At 46.9% G+C, this 21,001-nt stretch overlaps 1 protein-coding gene across 1 annotated transcript in view; it reads left to right on the top strand.

Moving 5' to 3' along the window:
* Nucleotides 1-21,001, top strand: part of MGRN1 (mahogunin ring finger 1) — a gene marked incomplete in the record, with an annotated part of 112,863 nt that overhangs the window by 1,761 nt on the left and 90,101 nt on the right. Inside the window, 2 exon segments of the mRNA XM_034784848.1 lie at nucleotides 16,495-16,613; nucleotides 18,171-18,259. Of these exon segments, the coding sequence (XP_034640739.1) occupies nucleotides 16,495-16,613; nucleotides 18,171-18,259 (208 nt within the window).

Here is a 21,001-nt window from a genome sequence, read left to right as displayed (position 1 = left end):
AAATTTTTCCCACACGTGGTCTGGAGTGGGTTGGGGCTGGGGAGAGGTGCCCCTCCCCTGGCCGTGGCAGGTTAGGGCTGGGGGAGGGGTGCCCCTGATGTGGCAGGTCTGGGGCTGGGATTGGACTGGGGGAGAGGCACCCCTCCCCCGGCCGTGGCAGGTCCTGGCCGGGCGGGTTCCCTGAGTGCCTGTGCAGCGCTTAATAGGCGCAGCTTACAGGGAATTTAGGTTGGGACATCCAGACCTGAATCCCCACAGCCTTCAAGACTCTAGGTTCACCTAAAAGTTGCTCCTGAGTATTGGTTTGCAAAGGAAAATAGGAACCAGACTGATGTGTTAACTTATCTGTTAACATGAAACATTTTTATCAGGCCTTCTAGCTGCTCTCCTAGCAATGACAAACACACACAAACATCTGTGTTGCCAATGCCATGTGACTCTTTATCCTTTGTGTCTCTTACCCTCCCCAGGATAATTAATTGGCATCCAAATAAATCAGGGGCATCTGTTGCCATGGGACTGTAGAGATGTGGGTTAAATTAGATTTAACGGCGAAGCTTTCAGTGGGGGCAGAGGTGTTTGTGTTCCACCGTTTAAGAGGTGGCTGTCAAAGAGCTCTGTGTTTCTGGCATCTTTTCCCAAGGGCTTCTTAAGCAGATGCCCTTGTGCTTGTTCTGCTGTGATCAACAAACCTGAGGCACTGTTCACTGGTATATGTCAGCAGTGGTCAAACCAGTGTATCAATAGTCTTTAAATGGCCTGATGAGGGGGAAAGGAAGGGAGATGTTGGTAGTCTTGGGGAGATTTCAAATGTATAGGGGAACCAGCCTACTAACTGAAAAAGCAAGAGACTTATGGTGCTGCTTTGTGTAATTGGGATGTAAGGCCGGTTATCACAGTGGGTTCTAGATGTAGGCTCCTGACGGCTGTAATTTCAGTCCTCCTGGCATTTAGATTACTGTGACGTTTCTTCAGAGGGAATGATGAACTAATTCATCTTATTTGAAGAGGCTCAGAGTATGTATAGACAGAAGACATTGTTTGTGAGACATTTCTCAGTAGTTGCAGCAGTTTGATTATAGGGATGTTCATTGATTGGTCCCCAGGCAGTTCTCTATTTCCCACAGTGGATACAGAACTCCTGACCCTGAATTTCCAGAGATGGACAGCCACCTTCAGCATTGTGTTCTGTGGGGATAGGCCTGCTTCCTAAAGGCATGCACAATCCTGACCCTGCCTAAAAAGGCTTGAAACTCAGGCCTGGTCTACACTACATGGTTAGTAAGTTGCCTTGCGTTGACCTAATTGTGAAGGCATCTTCGCTTAACTTTGGCTCCTCACGACAGACCTCTTTACGCCGATTTAGTAACGCCACCTCCTCAAGCGGCATAGAGCCATGGTCGATGTCATTAGGTTGACGCGGTGTCAGTGTAGACACTGCATTGCTTATGTCAACTGTTACTGGGTTTCAGGATCTGTCCCGCATTGATAGTACGATCGACACAAGTGCTCCTGGGGAGGACGCGCACCGCCAACACAAGAAGCCAAGTGTGCGCACACAAACAATTTAATAACTGCGGTGGCTGTATGATTTTGGCACCATCCCATCTTGTCCCAAAGTACCTCTACAGAAAGGGATACTTCTCTATGGTTATGCAAGTGTTGGTGGATCATGGGGGACACTTCGCCAACATCAACATGGGCTGGTCCAGGAATGCGCGTGATCCTCGCATCTTTAGGAATGCAGGACTGTTCAGAAAGCTGCAAGCAGGGACTTTCTTTCCCAACCAGCGGATTACCAGTGGATCCAGCCTACCCCTTACTCCCCTGGTTCATGGAGCTGTCTACAGGCCACCTGGACAGCACCAAGGGAGAGATTCATTGGCTCAGCAGGTACAGAATCCCAGTTGAATGTGCTTTTGGTAGATTGAAGGGATGCTAACGTTGTTTACTCACCAGATTGGATCTCTGTGAGAAAAATATCCCAATGGTTATAGCTGCCTGCTATGTCTTGCATAGTATCTGTCAAGCAAAGGGGAAAAGTTGCTGCCAGGGTGGAGATGAAGCAGCTGTCCACTGAGTTTGAGCAGCCAGATGCAAGGGTTATTAGAAGAGCTCAGTGCAGAGCTGTACAGCTCAGGGAGATCTTGTGGCTCACTGTTAAAATGCTCTTTCAGTAATGCATTGTGGTGTACTGTGCTCTACCTGGCTCTGCTGTTTTGGGGGACTGCTAGGAGTTGTGTGCTGCTTGGTGTACATCTGTGAATATAACACTACCAATGCACCTATTAATTTGGTGGTTCTTGCTGTACATTTATGATTATTACGCTGTCACTGATCCTATGAGTTGTGTCATGCTGACTGTAATAAGTAAGTGGATGCTTTCAGTTCTGGTAGGCATTCTGCAGCACATGTTGGGAATTAATAAACATGAATTATTTTCCGAACAATAGAATTTAATTGAGTAACAAAACCCGTGTGCAAAAAAATTTGTGTGTGCGCGCAATTTAAAAGCAAATACATAAAAATCGTAATACATGAATGGAAGTTAACAAAGAGAAAGAATGTTCATGTCCATTTTGGCTACACATACAGCAACCATGGCTTTCATAGGTCAATGTATGTGAAGCTACTAGCCTGTGTGCTGCAATGGTGCCTGGCAATGTTATCACCCACTCGTGTGGGAAAGTGTCCTACTGCGGAGGAAGAAATAAGGCTGTCATCCCTAGAAACCTTTGGGAGAGGACTGCAAAGTACCTCCAGGAATGTTTCATTGAGCTCTCTCAGGAGTATTCAGGGGACATCCCTGTGCACACAAACTGCTCTGTATGGCCCCCTTTCTCAAACTGTACAGGGCAATGAAAAGCAGAGAACTCCTCTACCTCGCCTAGTATAAGTAAATTAATGTAAAGTTGATAGCTGCTACATTAGGGGTGCCATCAGTATATCATTATAATGGGACATACATTTACACGGTTACCTGATGTTCCTTCCCCCGCATCAGGCTCCCCTGTGCTCAGTGCCATGACTGACTGAACTGCAGTAGAGTCTCAAACCGATACTGGCTTGAGGTATAGCTGGAGCCCCTGGATGCATGTAGCAGGCATAGTCGGTTGGGCAGTTGCATACAATAGTAGATGACTGCTAGGTGTGCTTGCCAAGCTGTCCAATTGGGAAAAATTGCGGGGTTTTAAAGGTCAGCTGCTGGAGGACTGTTAAGGTCGACATAGGTAATGCAGTGTCTACACTTTCACTGCATCGATCTCAGTATGTCGACCCTGGCTCTACACATCTCAGGGAGGTGGTGCTACTGCATTGCTGTAATATAGAGCACTTACATCGGTGGAAGACAAATTTAAGTATAGAGACACATGCACAGCGAGGTTAATACAAGGTGGTATATGTCGACTTAACTTTGTAGTGTAGACCAGGCCTTAGAGTAACCTTACTTCTGGACTAGGTAAACTCCAACCCTCTGACTTCTTTGGAGGAGAAATTAAAATGATTGAATTGGATCAATCTGGAGTGAATGTACAAACTCCATCCTCAGTGGTGGTTACTGCTTATAACAAAGGACTGACAAAAGACAGTGCTGGGTTGAAAAGCCAGGTAGAGCTACCAGTAGACCAAGCATAATCCCAAAATACGTGTATTCTGGGCTGTCCAGCAGAGATGGAAAATCTAGAGCCTGGAGCATTTATGGAAAAGCTGCTGCCCTAGTGTTATATAAATATTAAAGGTTGATCCCTTTGAGAAAAGAAATAATTCACCAGGAGCCAAGATAGCCGCCTCCTGGTATGGAGACAAAAAGTTATGAATACAGCAAAAAAATAAATCCACAGCAGGGGTCCGTAGATAGCTTCTGCTTCTTTTGCGCCACCTAAGCAGCGCAAAGGGAGCAAAATAGGGCAGAAAATCTGTCCCTAAACTGTTGATTTGTGACCCTTGACTTTTGGGAATAACATGTTTGGCTCTCAGGCTGAAAGGCTACCAGAGGACCAGGGCCTGAGAACTGAAAATGAAATAGACCGGAAACAAATGCAAGTGACTAGTTTTGATTTCATAGTCTAGGTTGGGAGAAATACAAAAGTTAAACTGTGCAAAGCAATTATATGTTAATTATTTGTGGATCACGATGTGGTAGTTAAAACTTGTTTTTAATAAGATTTTTAACTTGAAGCTGTCCCTTTGCATCTACCTCTGTTACTGATAGAGATATTAAAAGGAATATTTGTATTTTCTTTAGTTTTGCTGTGTGTCCATGCGCGCACATGCCTGACCAGTCTCCTGAGTACATATACTGTGTTTTTGGCTGTCTTTCAGAACATCTCAACTGACATTTTTATCCACAAATTCTATCCTATTTTAATTGTTAATTCATCTCCAAGTGTCTCCTGTTGCACATCAGGTTCTCTGCCACCTGTGATTTGAGCCCCTACAGGCTCACTGTGAGCATGCATGACATGCTGCTGTGACAGCTCAAACCGAGTGAACCAGTCTCTGGATCATTTGCAAAGACGCAAGTTTTCAACCAGGGACAAAAGCCTTTAGGCCAAAAATGGCTTTAAAGAAGGCTCCCAGAAAGGACACTGTTAGAAATAATGAAATAATGCGGTTTTTAGATAAGAAAGATGACAACCTTCATGTTGAAAGGAACATGACAGCTTGCCAGGTCATGCAGAGTGACAGCACCTTGGTGGGCTATCACTGGATACGAGGGCTGTGATGAATGCTTGGTTTTCATGTATGCCCTTCTGATGTGCCTATGCTATGATAGCTATGCAGGAGAGTTAGCAGAGCACTGGTGCTGCGTCCAACTTGGCCCATATTCTTTGTCTCTTTTTGTATTTCTGATGGATCATGTTGGAGGATGGTTACCAGTGAAGTGTTGCCAGGCCTTTTCCCAGCTATCTTTGTAGAGGAGATGCTTATACGCCATTCTACAGCAAGACTTCTCTGAAAACACCGTCTGCACCCCCAAGAGAGTTGAGTCAGTTTTTTGGCTGGCCGCATTGTCCCTCATAGGGAGGTGGGGAGAGAAGACAGGCACTGATACAGCTAGGATCTTGCCTGTTGAGTGATTTGTAGAGGAAGAAAAGGACCTCTTGCTAGTCCCGCAGTCATTCTATGGTTGCTGGACATGCAAAGGTAGATTAAAGCTGTCGCTCCAGGAGCAGAGCACCATGTTAGCTATTCCCACTCCTCAGCTGCCTTCTCCATGTGCTAGCAGAAGACCTGGAGCTCTGCCTTGGTGCTGTGAGCTCCCAGTTTAGCAGGGTGAAGTGAGTTAGGATTCTGTCTAAGCCAGGGGTGGGCAAACTACGGCCTCCAGACAGCCTCAACTGTTGGAGAGGGGCTGGGAGCCAGACCCAAGGACAATAAAACGTATCAAGTGGGCTCATTAAAGACAAGCAGACATACTGACGACCTCGGGGGTTAGAAGCAAGTACCTTCTTTTGGAAACACCCTCTTTGCAGCATTGGGACAACACTAAAAAAAAAAAGCAGCACAAAGGACCAATGGACACAGACACAGAGTTTGAATCTGATATAAATTTGCATAAAAGAAAAGCTGCTATAAATGTAAGGTGTCTTGCAGAGGACCCCGGGTTTTGTCTTGTCAACATGGGAGCATCGATCCGGATCGGCAGAAGCCCGGCTCCACCCCCTCCCCCATCTAACTCACCTGGCCAGTGAAGTTAAGGGGAGCAACTAATTGGTAACAACAAGACGGAGAGTGTGTGTGTGTGTGTGTGTGAGTGTAAGTGTAATATATTATATGCATATAATACAATGTTAATGAATACATGTATTACTAATAAATGTGGCGTTTTGCCTTATTCCCCCTGAAAAGATCCTGTGCAGTACTTTAAGTACAACTCTTATGTAATTCCTACATATAACGATGAGCTAGTGAAAGTCTAATGCAACACCCCTTCAAGCTATATTTACTCACAAAAATAGTCTCAGTAATTTTCAGATAGTTGATACATTTCTACTCCCCCTCAGAATCTGTGTCTGATGAGTTTGTTAGTCTGTTGCTACACTTGTCACTTTCCCAGCTGCATGCGTTGGAGCACGCCAAATCTTCCCTGCGACATTTGCGTCTCCTTGTTGCACTGGTACACTCTCAGCCACATTGCACGAAGGTGAGGATGGTTTCTGGGGCAGGCGGCAGCACCATCGTGTTCGGAACAAGATGTCCCGTGCTGTCTATCACCCATCTGTTGCAGATGGGACATCTGAAGATTCTGAACTGTTGCATGATTCCATATGGCTGACTGATGATTTCCATTTTTCAGGTGCTCTCTGAAGGAGGCCATTTTTGGTGGCAGTTTCTCATGTGTTTTGTTGTTCTTAGCAAAAACCTCATTGCACATGTTATCCAGAGATGCTTGCCTCTTCCTTTGGCCGTTTTGTGTGGAGCAAGGCAGGTGCCTCACTCACTCCCACAAGAAACACAATAGGTGCAGCTGCCTGACTGGAGTGGGGGACGGGGAGGGGAAGGGAGGAGAGGGGAGGTTCCTGTTTGTGGGTAGCTAAGCAGAACTTACTTACCTAGAGAGAGGGAAAAGGCTTAGAGCACACCCCTCTCCTTGACATCTCCAATTGACAAGCTTCGTTGGCTCCCTGCCTAGTGAGCTGATTTTTGTGAATTGCCTTCTAAGGCGTTGCTCTCTCACCATTCATTGTATATGGAGACAAGGCCCCTAACTCAGGCTTTGTGGATTGCAGTATTGCTCCTGATTTTTTTTTCTAGGTGCCTAAAAGTTGGGCATTGCAATACCTAAGTCCTTTTGTGGGTCTGGGCCAAAGTGTCTAATGGGAATCCATCCTAGTTAGCAAACTCTGTTAGAAACCAGAGGGATATGGAGGCATGTTTTCACTGTACTATTCTGGTTCCATCATTAAAAGTTTCAGAGTAGCAGCCGTGTTAGTCTGTATCCGCAAAAAGAACAGGAGTACTTGTGGCACCTTAGAGACTAACAAATTTATTAGAGCATAAGCTTTCGTGGACTACAGCCCAAAGTGTCACCATAGTGTCAAGATTGCCTAGACTTCTCCCAAATACTGATTTAACTCACTTGGATTCTGTCCTGGAGCATCACTTGCTTCTCTCCAATCCCTGTATACAGTACCCTGTTGTTTGCCTCCTTAGCTTCCTCCTCTGATCAAGCTGCTGAGCTCTAGTTTCCAGCTACTGGGCCAAAGGGTTGAGCATAATCCTTTAGCACAGCTGGCAATTGTTAAGCAAGTCTTGGCCAGCAGCAAAGAGCGAGAGATGCTAGTCATTCACAAGACGATAATGTGATGGGCAGAGATGCTAGAATGAAAGTTGAGTTCCAGCTCCTGCTTTTTTTAATCAACATTCCTCTATTGAAGCAAATACTGTATACAAGGAGTATGGCAGACTTCTGCTATCGCTAGTAGGCGTTTTGTTTTTGTAAGCAGAGGCCTCTAACACTTTGACTTCAGTAGGACTGTTCATGTCGAATTTGTTCCTACTTGGTCCTTCATTGAAGGAGTGCATGAGTATAGGGTGGTGGTGGTGGGGAAATGTTAAATATTTAACAAAGACTTCTTTTCTCCCAAGCATGTTGGGCAATTGAGTTAAATAGCTGTTAACAAAAAGAAACAAAGATTTAATTAGTATGAATAAAAATAGCTTCCCATGTCTGTCAGATTTCTCTTGTGTGTACTGTGGTTTTGTGGTAACCCCTATCAGTTCTCTAATGCTCTGTAGAATATTCTGGGGTAAACAAGACCTGAATTTCTAATGTAAAAAGTAACCAGAAAACAACTAAAACAACCACCCACCCAACTTTCATGCTGCCATTATACATTCTGAAGAAACAAATTAAAAAGAAAAAGACGTGATTTTTTTTTTTTTTTGCAGGTCCCCTTTAACTCAGTCACAAAATAAGTATGCACTATTTTTATTCTGTCTGTGAGAAGAGAGAGATTTACTTTAAAAAAATTCTATTACGGGCACGTGGAAGGGTGAATTTTATATGTCACCAAAATAAACAAGAGCATTTTATATTCCTCTTATTAAAGGGTGAAACCTTAATGTTTGCACCATGAAACATATAGGATGCGTAGCAGATCTGAGTTCCCCACCTTGAATGTTTGGAATTTTTGACTCTAAAATTGAAGTCAAGCATGCTAAAGTTGCAGTAGCACTAGGTAAGGCGTTTGGGTCTTTAAAAATATATTTAAAACAAAAATCAAGCCCAAAATCTGAATTTTGCTTAAAAAAAAAATAAATAAAAGGTAGGGGGGAATGGATGAGCACACAGTGAAGTTCAATGATGCAGTTTCTTTAAATGTAATGTAAACCTTCCAGGACAGTATTCAAAGCCTATCACTTTGTGCTAAACACATGGAAGCCAGAAAATGAAACTGACTAATTTAGTATGTGTCCAGAGGAAAATGCAAGAAGCAAACAAAGCATGAGCAGGGAAAACTCAATTGGATTTTTTTTCTCTTCAAATTCTCCTTGTTCTAAGACTCTGAGATGCTAGTTAAACAGGGTAAGGACTTTAGAGAGAGTTCTGTGTTCTCTTTATTTTGGGCAAGCTTCAAAAGTCACCTGTGACTGTGGTTGAGCAGCTTGTGTCATTGGTAGTAGAGGGTTAAATTTAGGCCATGTCTATGCTACAGAGTTAAGTTGACTTAAGTTATGTTGACGATCATAAATCGCTGTAATTACATTGCTTGTGCACATTCACACAACATTCTTTGTGTCGGTGGAGCACGTCCCCAGTTTGTGCTCTCGCACTGACAGAGAGAGCAGTGCACCGTGGGCAGCTACCCCAGTGTGCAACTCACCACCTTCTGCCACAAGGAGTTCTGGGAATGGATCGCGGTGCATCATAGGCGGGGCCGGCTCCAGGCACCAGCTCAGCAAGCAGGTACTTGAGGTGGCGAACGGAGGGGGGCAGCACGTCCGGCTCTTTGGCGGCAATTCGGTGGCGGGTCCCTCAGTCCCTCTTGGAGTGAAAGACCTGCCGCCGAAGAATGAAGCGGCGGCGGTAGAGCTGCCGCGGAAGTGCCACAGATCGCGATCGCTGCTTTTTTTTTTTTTTCTTTTGCTGCTTGTGGCGGCAAAAACCCTGGAGTCAGCCCTGATCATAGGGGCAGGCTCACCACCCCATGATGCAGTTTTCTCTGTCTCATTGTTCCATGGGCGGCTGACTACGTTTCGTGCCGTTTTTCAACTGCCCCTGTGAACTGTGTGCCCGCCATCTCTGCCTGAAAGCATGGATCCTGCACTGCTCTCCAGTGTTGTGCTGAGCGTTATGAACACAGCGCGGCTGATCCTGCAGTATTTCAAGAGCTGTGAATCTGAACAAGAATCTGTGCTGCCTGCCCTGCTGTGTGCCATGGAAAGAAACAATTCAAGACTGATGTTGGCATTCATGGAACAGCTGCACCCAGTGGACTGTCACTATTGGGCTCAGGAAACAAGCACTGAGTGGTGGGTATGGGATGAGGAGCAGTGGCTGCAGAACTTTTGGATGCACAAAGCCACCTTCCTTGAACTCTGCGGAGCTCACCCCTGCCCTGCAGCGCAAGGATACCAATATGAGAGCTGCCCTCACAGTGGAGAAGCACGTGGCGATTGCTGTGTGGAAGCTGGCAACTCTAGACTTCTACCAGTCACTCACAAGTCAGTTTGGAGTTGGGAAGTATCCACCATGGGGGTTGTGGTGATGCAAGTGTGCGGGGCCATTAATTGCTTCCTGCTGCAAAGGACTGTGACGCTGAGCAATGTGCAGGAAACAGTGCATGGTTTTGCTGCAATGGGATTCCCTAATTGCAGTGGCGTGATAGATGGAAGCCATATCCCAATTTTGGCCCCAGAGCATCTTGCGATGGAGTGCATCAACAACAGAAAGGGCTACTTCTCTATGGTATTGCAGGCGTTGGAGGATCACCAGGGTCATTTCACTGACATCAACGTGGGGTGGTCAAGGAGGGTGCATGGCCCACGCATCTTCAGGAACACTGGCCTGTATAGAAAGCTACATGCAGGGACTTTCTTTCCAGACCAGAAGATTCCAATGGGGGATATTGAAATGCCAATTGTGATCTTGGGAGACCCAGCCTACCCCTTACCTAAGTTCCCTCTAAGCCGCATGGCCACGCAGCAGGCTATCAAGGGCTGAACGGATGTGCAGCCACAGGGGCCTGGACTGGAGAGGAGAGAGGTGCCTCTTCCCCGGCCCCAGATGTGCCACGGCCAGGGAGAGGCGCCTTTTCCCCTGGTCCCGGAGCTGCCGCGGTACGAGAGGGCTGGGCAGAGTCCTCTCTCCTCGCCACAACCCCGGGGTAGCCTGCACCCCAAACCCCTCATCCCCGGCCCCACCCCAGAGCCCGCACCCTCCCCACACTCTTAACACTCTGCTCCAATGCTGAGCTCCCTCCCATACCCTGCATCCCTAGCCCCACCCCAGAGCCCGCACCCCCAGCCGGAGCCCTCCCCCCCCGCCCGCACCCCAACCCTCTGCCCCAGCCCTGAGCCCCCTCCCACACTCCGAACCCCTGCCCCTCCCCACATCACCTCCATATTGGTGCACATAACAAAATTCATTCCGCACATGGATGTAATTAATTAGAGGGAACATTGCCCATTACCCCCATGGCTCATGAAGCCTTACACTGGAATCCTGGACAGCAGCAAGGAGCTCTTCATGGACAGTTCTTCCTAAGTAATTCTGTAGGATAGACCAGGGCTAACAGTGTCACACATGGAACAGATAGTTTAGTGTATGTAGTTAGCACACATTCTAAGGGACCAATAAAGGTGAAGAGGCCCGTTAACACCCCTGTAGTCATAGGACAAAAACTGGGGTTAATGGCTTACAGGTGGTTGTAATAAGCCATAAATCCCGTGTCTTTATTAAGACCATGATTATTAGTGTCTAGCAAAGTTATGAATTTAAGCTCCCAGGCTCATTTTTTGAAAGTGTTGAGCGGGTTTCCTTTGCGGATGAGGCCTGATAGGTCAGACATAGTGATCGCTTTTGTGAAAAGTGTTTGTGACAGTGTACCCCATAATGTATGTGTGACATAACTGGAATATGTTTTGTGCTGCCTGTGCCATGTAACATATCTCTGTAAAGGTTATGGTCTACTATATCTATTCATCCTGTTTGTACACATATATCATTTTCTACTTGAGGTTAAGAATATGGGCTGTATACTTGCTTGGTTTCTAAGTAAGCTTTGTGAGGCATTTGGTCAGCTTTAGGAAGGTATTCGCAAGGTTAAGTACCTGATCAGGAAGCACTTGGGGTACAATGCATCTTGGAATGCTCCAATCCACATAAGACGTCTTCCTGGAGACATACAAGATACCATGTGGACAATGGCTTCGGCCTGTAAAGACTGAGTCATGCAGGGACATGTGACTTGCCCAGGTGAATCCAGAACTCCATCTTGGAGCTGGACTTTGCATAGGAGTGAGGAGGGGGGTCTCCACCCACAAGAGAGAGTCTATTTCAACCCATGGGAGACCCCTCCATTTTGTCTTCAGCTGGCTAAAGAAAGAGCCTCTCCACCCCCAGGATACTTGAAGGAAACTGGAACAAAGGACAGTAACTACAGGGGGTGTGAGTGATTGCTGGACCCAGACTAAAAGGAGATTAGCCTGTAAAAGGGAGCATTCTGGAACTGGTGAGGATCTTATCTGTATTTAGTTTGATTAGACATAGATTTGTGCATTTTCTTTGATTTTGCTTGGTAACTTACTTTGTTCTGTCTGTTACTGCTTGGAACCACTTAAATCCTACTTTCTGTATTTAATAAAATCACTTTTTACTTATTAATTAACTCAGAGTATGTATTAATACCTGGGGGGGGGGGCAAACAGCTGTGCATCTCTCTCTCTATTTGTGTTATAGAGGGCAAACGGTTTGAGTTTGCCCTGCATAAGCTTTATACAGGGTAAAACGGATTCATTTGGGTTTAGATCCCATTGGGAGTTGGGCATCTGAGTGCTAAAGACAAGCACACTTCTGTGAGCTGTTCTCAGGTAAACCTGCAGCTTTGGGGCAAATAATTCAGACCCTGGGTCTGTGTTGGAGCAGACGGGAGTGTCTGGCTCAGCAAGACAGGGTGCTGGAGTCCTGAGCTGGCAGGGAAAACTGGTGCAGGGGTAGTCTTTGCACATCAGGTGGCAGCTCCCAAGGGGGTTTCTGTGATCCAACCGGTCACAGTGTTCACCTCCTTATATTTTCATGACTATTGCACAGTGTATTATGACTCTGTCACCACAGGTAACTGCCATCTTTGACTTGTTAGGTAACCATCTAGCACTAATTTAGTTTATTTCCCCAAGTCTTTACGAGTACCCCCAAGGGCTTCTGATGCTGTTCTGGCTCTTTTCCTCTTAGCTCCTATAAACCCCTTGCCCTATGCTCTCTAGGATTTGCACAGTGCTGCGTTTCTTGCTTGGAATGTCTGCCTTTCAATGAGCACTTTACGTGCATATGCATTCATACATCTACTAGTTGCCCTAGGGGAGGAATGGAGGAATAGTGTTTGGGGTCACATAATGGCTGTCCTCTGGACCATACACCTCTGGCTCAAGGCAGACCCTTACTACTTTAAGGCAGAAGGGGCATCCGCAGAGCAAGAATTCACATTTTGACTTGGAAGTCCTCCCCAGCTTTGGATGGTATATACAGCCTGCCATCAGTATGGCAAGCTTTATTTATAGACTTTTCCATAGCACTGAGTGCCTCACACGTTCATTATCCTTCCAACACCCATCTGAGATAGGGCTGTGATATTGTCAGATATCTTGCAAGCTAAATGATGTCAGGCCTGGGCAGTACTTGTGAATGAGAGGCCTCTAGGGCAGTGGTTCTCAGCCTTTTTTTGTTTGCAGACCCCTAAAAAATGTTGAATGAAAACAGGGCCGGCTCTACCATTATTGCCGCCCGGACTGTGCCGCCCCAAGAATGGACGGAGTGCCGCCCCTTAGCATGTGCCACCCCAGGCAGGTGCCTGGAGCCTTAGCAGGTGCCTGGAGCCGGCCCTGAATGGAGACGCGGACCACTTTGGAAATCTTAGACATAGTCTGCAGACCTCCAGGGGCCCAGTGACCACAGGTTGAAAACCACTGTTCTGTGGTAACAACAAACTTTCATGGACCCCTTAGACCAGGGGTCTCAAACTCAATTTACCTTAGGGCCAGTGCCAGTCCTCAAATCCTCCAATAATGTCACTCATGCTGCCCAGAACCTGCCCTCCAAACTCTGCCCCCCACCTGCCTAAGGCTCTGGGAGGGAGTTTGGGTGGGAGAGGAGGTCTGCGGTAGTGGATTGGGGTGCAGGCTCTGGGAGGGAGTTGGGGTGCAGAAGGTGTGAGAGGTTGGGCTCTGGGAGGGAGTTTGGGTGGGGGAGGGGGTCTGGGGTGCAGACTCTGGGAGGGAGTTTGGGTGCTGGGTGCAGGCTCTGGGCTGGGGCAGGGGGTGGGGTTGCAGGCTCTGGGAGGGAGTTTGGGGGCGGGAGGGAGTATGCGGGGAGGGGATGGGAATGCAGGCTCTGGGAGGGGGTCAGGGGGTGCGGTGCTTACCTGGGGCTCCAAAGCGGGGCATGCTGGGGGGACTGCGGGCCGGGGGGACTCTGCCCCCGCAGCTTCCCATTGGTTGCAGGGGCGCTTGGGGTGGGGGCAGCGTGCGGAGGCACAGCCCTGCCCTGGGGCTTCAGGGAGGGGCCAGCAGCCATGTGGAGCAAGCACGCAGGAAGCCGCTCAGCTCAGCTCCACTCCGCTGCCGGTGGTGACCGGGGCCACAGGCCATTTTAAATCGCCCGGGGGATGCACGGGGGGGGTGGGTGCTCAGGGGCGGGACCAAGGGAGAGACCCGGTCCCAAAATTTCTGGAGCCCTGCAGCCCACATTGGAGAGGTTCTCAGGCCACAGATGGCCCGCGGGTCGGGACTTTGAGACCCCGCCTTAGAAATAGTCTGCAGACCCTCAGGGGTCTGGGGACCACAGATTGAGAACCACTGCCTTAGGTAAAATCCTGGGTGCTCCGGGATGTAATATAGTGGAGGAGAGATTCTTGACTGAGTACCGAACAGATGCTCTAGCTTGTAATTAGAGGGTGGCTGTGTTGCTAGGTGGGCCATCTTCTGGATGAGAACAAAAACAGAGATCTAATCATTTGTGGACATTAAAGATCCTAATAGCACTTCTCAGAAGTGTGAAAATACTAGCTGTAATGTCCTGGCCAGATTACAGTCGGCCAGTTCTGTTCCACCTTCCTAAAATCCCTCCTGCAGTTCCAGTTGGCTATGATATTCTGCCTCACTTCTCATCCGGAACTGCTACGTAGCGTAGCATTGCTGTGCTCTTTTGAACAGCTGCTGGGGCTGCATTTCAGTGGTGGGCAAAGTGATCTATGTGGGGATAGTGCCTGCTCCTGCAAACCTTACTCACACGAGTAGGTCTATGCAAGGTTGGTTCATGGTTGTATAAAGCACTTTGAATTCCTGTGGGAGAAAAAGCACCATGGATGCTCTGATGAGGCAACTAAAGGATACAACCTCCTTTGAATATATGGGGATTTGTGTACAGTAATGTTAATGTGAACTGCACATAAATCCAGGTTTATTGAGATGAGCTATAACCCTGTTAACACGTCCCATTCATGGAATACAAAACCAGAGTCAAGAGCAAGCCATCTGACACTGAGCCAGGATAATCAGCCACTGCAATTCTGAGATTTCTTGCAGAGGAATTTTCCTTGGAGTTAATCAGATCAAATGCATCAAAACATCCTCCTGCGTGACCTACATAAAATGTAAAATTGATTCCTAAATCCTGCTTTCACAAACCACAGCATAAGCATAAATATCACAATGCATCCTTGGCTGGGTGGCTATATTGAGCAAAAAAATCTGGCTTGGATTTGTAACCGGAATAGCTTTTCCTTTTGCTCCTAGTTGCCTGGGGGTCTGTGGTTTGGGATACCTCAATACTGCCATGCTGCTGCAGTGGACTTGGTACTGGACCTAGGCGAAGCTTGTGATTGGTGTATCCAGGGAGCAGGCTTGTTTTTAAAACACAAACATCTGGAGGTCTGTGAGCTTGTTAGCTGAGCTCAGCAGTGGGGAGCTCATCATTAAAGTGGTACCAGCTGTGAAGGGTAAAAAAAAAAAAAGCCTTTCTTGGAGCCAAAAGGAACAAATATAATTGAAAAAGCAGAAACCTTTCATGAAACCTCTCTTGTTTTTAGAGAGCAACTCACCAGTTCTGTTAGCCAGATGGATGGAGAATCCCGCCCATCGAATTCCTCTCCTTCCTCTCCATAACCTTCCAGATGCAATCATTCTAGGTAGTGCTCTTTTGAGGGGCCCAAAATTCCTCTATATTGCACCGAGCCAAGACAGTGAAGCTATATTCGGCCCATTTCCTTTCTCATTGTGGGCATGGAAAAGCCCCAGTTCAAAACTGCAGGAAGATCGCTCGGATGGGTCTTAATAGGTCTGTGCCACCTCTCACTTCTCTGTGCTGTGAACATGTGACAGCTGCATTTGAGAGCTGCAGTTGCCCAAAGCGGCTAGCTCTTTTCTGCAACTGACTAGATTGAGTGTGGCATTGTGAGTAATTCAGTTACTGCTGGAGGGGGGAGTTTCAATGACCTTGCACCCCGCTTCGTCTCACACCGTTTGCTGCCTCAGTTCATCCCCTTGAAATGGAATTAAATGAATCTGTGGCGAGGGAAAGTTGTGTTCAGTCTTGGGGTTTATCTCTTACAGATGTCTGTTTTTTACAGTTATAGCCGTCTGTGTTTAATCAAGGCATGCATCTGTGTGGGTTACCTCTAGCACCCTATCTGTAAAGACTTAATGTGTTTTCACCCTAGGGGCATGGGGAGGGGAGGAGAACCAAGCATTGCTTGACAGTCACTCCTCTGGCTGTATGAGGAACTACATTCATGGGATCTGAAAGGAAATGTGTCTGTTCCTTATTGGCTAGGCAGATGGCGGACCTTGAAAATGAGGTTGGAATGTGGGAGAATTCCCAGAATTCAGCAGTTTTGTGAAGAATCTGCCCCTTTCCTTCCTTGGGGGAGAAACTTATGATAGGGTTAACAACCCTGTAATACATGGATTCCAAGACCATGAGGGCCCACTGTGATCCTCTCCTCTGCCCCCCTGTATGACACAGGCCAGAGAATGTCCCTGATATAAGTCCCATTTGAAGTAGGGCATATTTTTATGAAAAACGTCCAGTGACTTGTTTTCTGTAGGGTTCTCGATGCTGCTTCTTGCCCAGTGCTGTTGGCGCTGACTCCACATGATGTAGCGTTGCCAGGAGCTGTCTAATGCGGCACTGCGATTTATGGCTGTTGCCTAAAAAAAAGTCTTGTTTGTGTCTTATGCTCCCCCACTCAGCCACCTTCCCCCCAACTAAATGCTGCACATTTCTGCCATGCTCCAGGAATGAATCTCACATTAATTTTTTTCTCTTTCCAGGAAACTACTTTGCAAGTCACTTTTTCATGGGAGGTGAGAAGTTTGATACCCCACATCCCGAGGGTTACCTCTTTGGGGAGAACATGGATTTAAACTTCCTGGGGAACAGACCCGTTCAGGCAAGTTCACATGTGCTGTTAATTTCACATCTGTATGTGTCTGTCAGTAGGAAACCCAGCTTTGATACTTACCCAGGAGGAGACTGAACATTTTCTTGGAGCTGGTGCACAGTACTAGGGGATCGGGATGTTCCATTTCTGGCTCTGCCAGTGACTTGCTGTGTGATCTTGGGCAGAGGTATATTTGTGAGTGGGCATCTGGTATAATGCCCCATCAGCATGGAGGATGCCATTTTGAGAACAAAATGGCATCCTCCATGTGGCAAAAGTGCCATCCTGCCACAATCCAGCCCCACTGCAGCACAGGTTTTGGGCAAATCACATAGCCTGTCTCTGCTTCTGTTTTCCAATTTGCAATATGGGGATAATGCCTACCTCTCAAGTGTCTGACAAGACTGTAAAGAGGTCTGAGATCCTGGCATGGACAGAAATATGGAATTGCAGAATGCTCTGTTTGGAGAGAGATTTTTTTCTTCTTGTGATTGCTTTGGTATGAACAGGAAGTAACAGTGCTGCATGGTTCAGTTTGTCACGTGTGACAGCTCCTGACTCTCAAATTTGGCATTTTATACAAGCTTCCAAGTCTTATGAACAGCCTTGATATGAATAGCCTAATTGCCATTAGTTCTTTTTCCCTTTAATGCAGACTGCTGAGCTGAGTAGTTCTGACCTGATCTCAGCACTGAGGATGAGAGACACGGATTCCCGTATAGTTACCTTGGAGTCACTTGTAAACCTGTTGCATTGCTATAACCTCCTGGATTCTCCTGCAGGGAGGTTTTAGACCTGGGGATAAATTCAGTGCAGGCTTTCAGCCAACTCCCTGCTGCCAAAGACCCTGTCCAAGACCTTTTTCTTTTTCCCTTTGTGTGCACCTCTGAGGCTATTAGTTCTGACTGGGAGAGAAAGTAAATTGGTCTCTCTTGAACAATGATAGTAGTCTTGGTCCTGGATTTCCCCGTGGGTCTTTTCCTCAGACTTCCCCCTTTTGAGCAGGAGAAGAGCTCAGGTGGCCAAGCCTAGGCTATAGTACTTAGGAACATGTTATATTCCTTCTTATCAAACTAAGGATGGAGATTTATTTTAGACTAAACAAATACCAAACTTTCCAGGAGGGGAGTAGAAAGCACAAGCATGAAGAGGTGCCTCCTCCTGCCTGTGGCAGACAAGTTAACAGTAGATGTGCATGAGCTGTGAGGTATTTAAGAGATCAATGTCTGGTTGTGGTGAAAAGTGCTGCATTGGGACAGCATGGGCAGCTTCAGGACAGGCTCTGCACTGTGTCCTGCCAGTGTGCATACACTCTGCTGTGGGGACTGCTGCTGAGCTGGAGAGGACTGAGTAGTCTCTCTGGCCTATTCAGCTTGAGTCTCTCTACTGAGCCTGCCAGTGGGATTGCTGGTTAGTGCCAGCTGTGGTTGGTTGCAGCCCAGTGTTGACATAAGCATGATCTCGGACAGTGTGGATGTTTCTTGTATTAGATAGGCTGCATCTTGTTTAAAGTGTCAATTCTCAAGCTGGTGTATTAACAAAGCAACTCCTTGCCTCTCATTCTAGTTTCCCTATGTCACACCAGCCGCACATGAGCCTGTGAAGACGCTGAGAAGTTTGGTGAATATCCGCAAAGATTCTCTACGTCTTGTGAGGTACCTTTACTGACCAAACTGTTTGTTGCATTGAAGGCAAAGGGTGGGTCATACCTACATTTGATGGCCTTCTTTTCAGAGTACTAAGTGACAAGTCCTTATTCCAGTGACACTCCCAAGGGAGGTCAGAATATTCAGGGTTCACATGTGATTAGTGCTGTCCAGGGCTTTTCAGATAACTCCCATTAGTTATTTCCCTAGAGTCGGGTAATCAGCATTTCCAACCAGCACTTGGGGAGGCATCTTTCTCCAGAGGCTGAGTAGCGCAAACGCTGCCTTGTAGGAAGCTGTGACACTTGGGTTTCACTCAGGAACACTAAAACAAATGGAAAATATTAGTCATGTCACTAAACCTGCAGACAGATTTCTTTCTGAACTTTTGTGTTTGCAAAGCTAGAAGTTGGTTTTGGTGCAAGGCCCAGGCAAGGAGGACTGATTAGTTTTGAATAAAACTCTGCCTCAGATTTTTCTTGCTGGCTAAGACACAGTGTAGTCCCACTTGGTCCACACGCTTTTAGGTGACTGTATCTCACACTTCTAGGGAAATAGATCATCCAGCCTAACGGGTCTGTATCTTACTGCTCTGCACCTAAATCAAATGCAGCGATAGCTAGAGTTTGGTCTGTGGATTAAACGTAGCTGTGGAGTGTCTTAGCAATCTGCCTGCAGCTGTACTTGTTTAATACAGGTGTAGAGCCTTGGGGTAGATCTAGGTCCCAGCATACAGTCTGAGCAGCCTGGCAGCTGCATGGAGCATTTCATACAGCCCCTAGAGTCTCTGTGCAGTTTGTCATTTTATGGAAATTTATGCATTCCTGGTAAGTTGCCAATTTCAGGTCATGGATGGGCAAGGTTTGGGTGCCTTGGTATAAAGTGTATGGCAGTGTAGTTGTAGCTGCTGGGAGCTTAAATGTATTACTTTGCTAGACACTAACAATCGTGGACTGCACAGACACCAGATTTATGGCTTATTACAATAATCTGTAACCTACTAATCCCCTCTTTTTGTACTATGACCACCTTGAATGGTCATAAGAACATAAGATATATGCTAACTACTTATGCTAAACACTCTGTTCCACCTTGCATTTTGCTGTGACACTGGGAGTACCTTTCCCAGCCCTGAAGAAGAGCTCTGTGTGGCTTGAAAGTTTGTCTCTCTCACAACCAGGAGTTGGTCAAATAAAAGAATTTGTCTCACCCACCTTGTCTCTCTTGGTAGAAAAGGGATTAGATTAGCCAGAACTGCACTTGAAACTGATCAACCTTGTTTTTCTTTGAAAACTCTGATTTGTCTTTTTTAATGGTCAAAAACTCAAAGTGATGGTCTCAGAATGAGCTGGACAGGTGGAGAAGGAAGACGCGCCTGCTCAGATAGTGGGCCTTGGTAAACGTCCATGTTCTGAAGATCTCTTGGCTCTTCCACCCAAAGGATGTGTGTGTCTCCATTGGAATAACACCTTAGTTTCTGCTTCCTCTGAAGCCAGGACTCGCTCTGTAAACAGTGTCTTAGTCCTCTAGGACAGTGCTTCTCAAAGTGGTGGTCTGCGGACCGGTGCCGGTCTGCGAGCCGTCGGCTGCCGGTCCGCGGTGAGTTTCCTCATAAGATAATAATATGGCACTGGTCCCTGGCACATTGGGGAAAAAAAATTGCCGGTCCCCCACATCAGATAGCTTGAAAAGCACTGCTCTAGGAAGCATATGTTAGCAATGCACCAGCTCTCAGATATGCAGTCTTACATCTGTGAAAGGGCCTGCTGCTAGTACAGGAATTTGTAAGTGCTAATCTTAGCTCTGTCATTGGCCTGCTGATGGACAAGTCATCTCCCTGCTTTGTGACTTAGTTTCCCTGTTTGTCAAGTGGGGAGAATGAGATTGACCTGCCTTCCGGGGGAGTTGAGGCTGCATTGCTGTTTGTAAGGTGCTTAGTGGTGCCACAGCGATGAACCCACATAGATGCAGGTGGTAGCACTACAGGTCTGTCTCATCTTACACTGGGGTTACGTTCCGCGATCAGCGCATAAAGCGAAAACCATGTATAGTCAAAATTACATTGAGTGTAATAGCGGGCGGAATCGCCCGCACTACAGGAACAGTATTTAAATTGTTATTTTTCTCTTTTTGTTCTGTTTTTTGTTTTTGCTGACCACGTAAAGCTGAATTTGCGCATGTTAAATGCGTGTAAGATGCCACAGACCTGTATCTGCTTTCACATGGCAGCCAGTCTTACTGGTCCTGGGTCAGCTCCAGAGCACGGTCAGCGCTGCGTTGTTTAATTTTCTCTTGAGATCAGTATGTTTAGGAGTTCTAGTGACCCAGATACTTAAGGAATTTTAACACTTAAGGGTTAGCAGCCTTTTTCACAAGGGAACAGTCTCAGTTTGCATTGTGCTGCCTGTCCTGAGTGGAAGTTCGACCCCCTCTCTAGGAACATGCAAAACCCCCTCCCTGACGTCTCCAGCAAGGGTTTCTTTTTGATTGCAAACATGGAAAAACAGCCAGTTCATAGTTCTCTGGAGATTCTCCTCTTCTCTCCCTCCTGTCCCTGTAAAATGAGGCTGAATTTGGCTCACTTTTTGATGGAAGGTGAGATCTGACTGTAAAATTCCCACCAACTCTTTGGCTTTCCCTGGCTCCGGATTGTTAGCTGGAGTCTCACCTGTCTAGAGGGCGAGGTGATTCTTCTAGATTGCAGTTCAGAGCTTTGGCGGAGGGTGTGAGGAAACTTCCACTCTGGCTCCC

Source organism: Trachemys scripta, chromosome 10 (assembly GCF_013100865.1).
Source record: "Trachemys scripta elegans isolate TJP31775 chromosome 10, CAS_Tse_1.0, whole genome shotgun sequence".
In the NCBI taxonomy this organism is placed as follows: domain Eukaryota; kingdom Metazoa; phylum Chordata; order Testudines; family Emydidae; genus Trachemys; species Trachemys scripta.
This window is presented reverse-complemented; position numbering and strand designations above follow the sequence as displayed.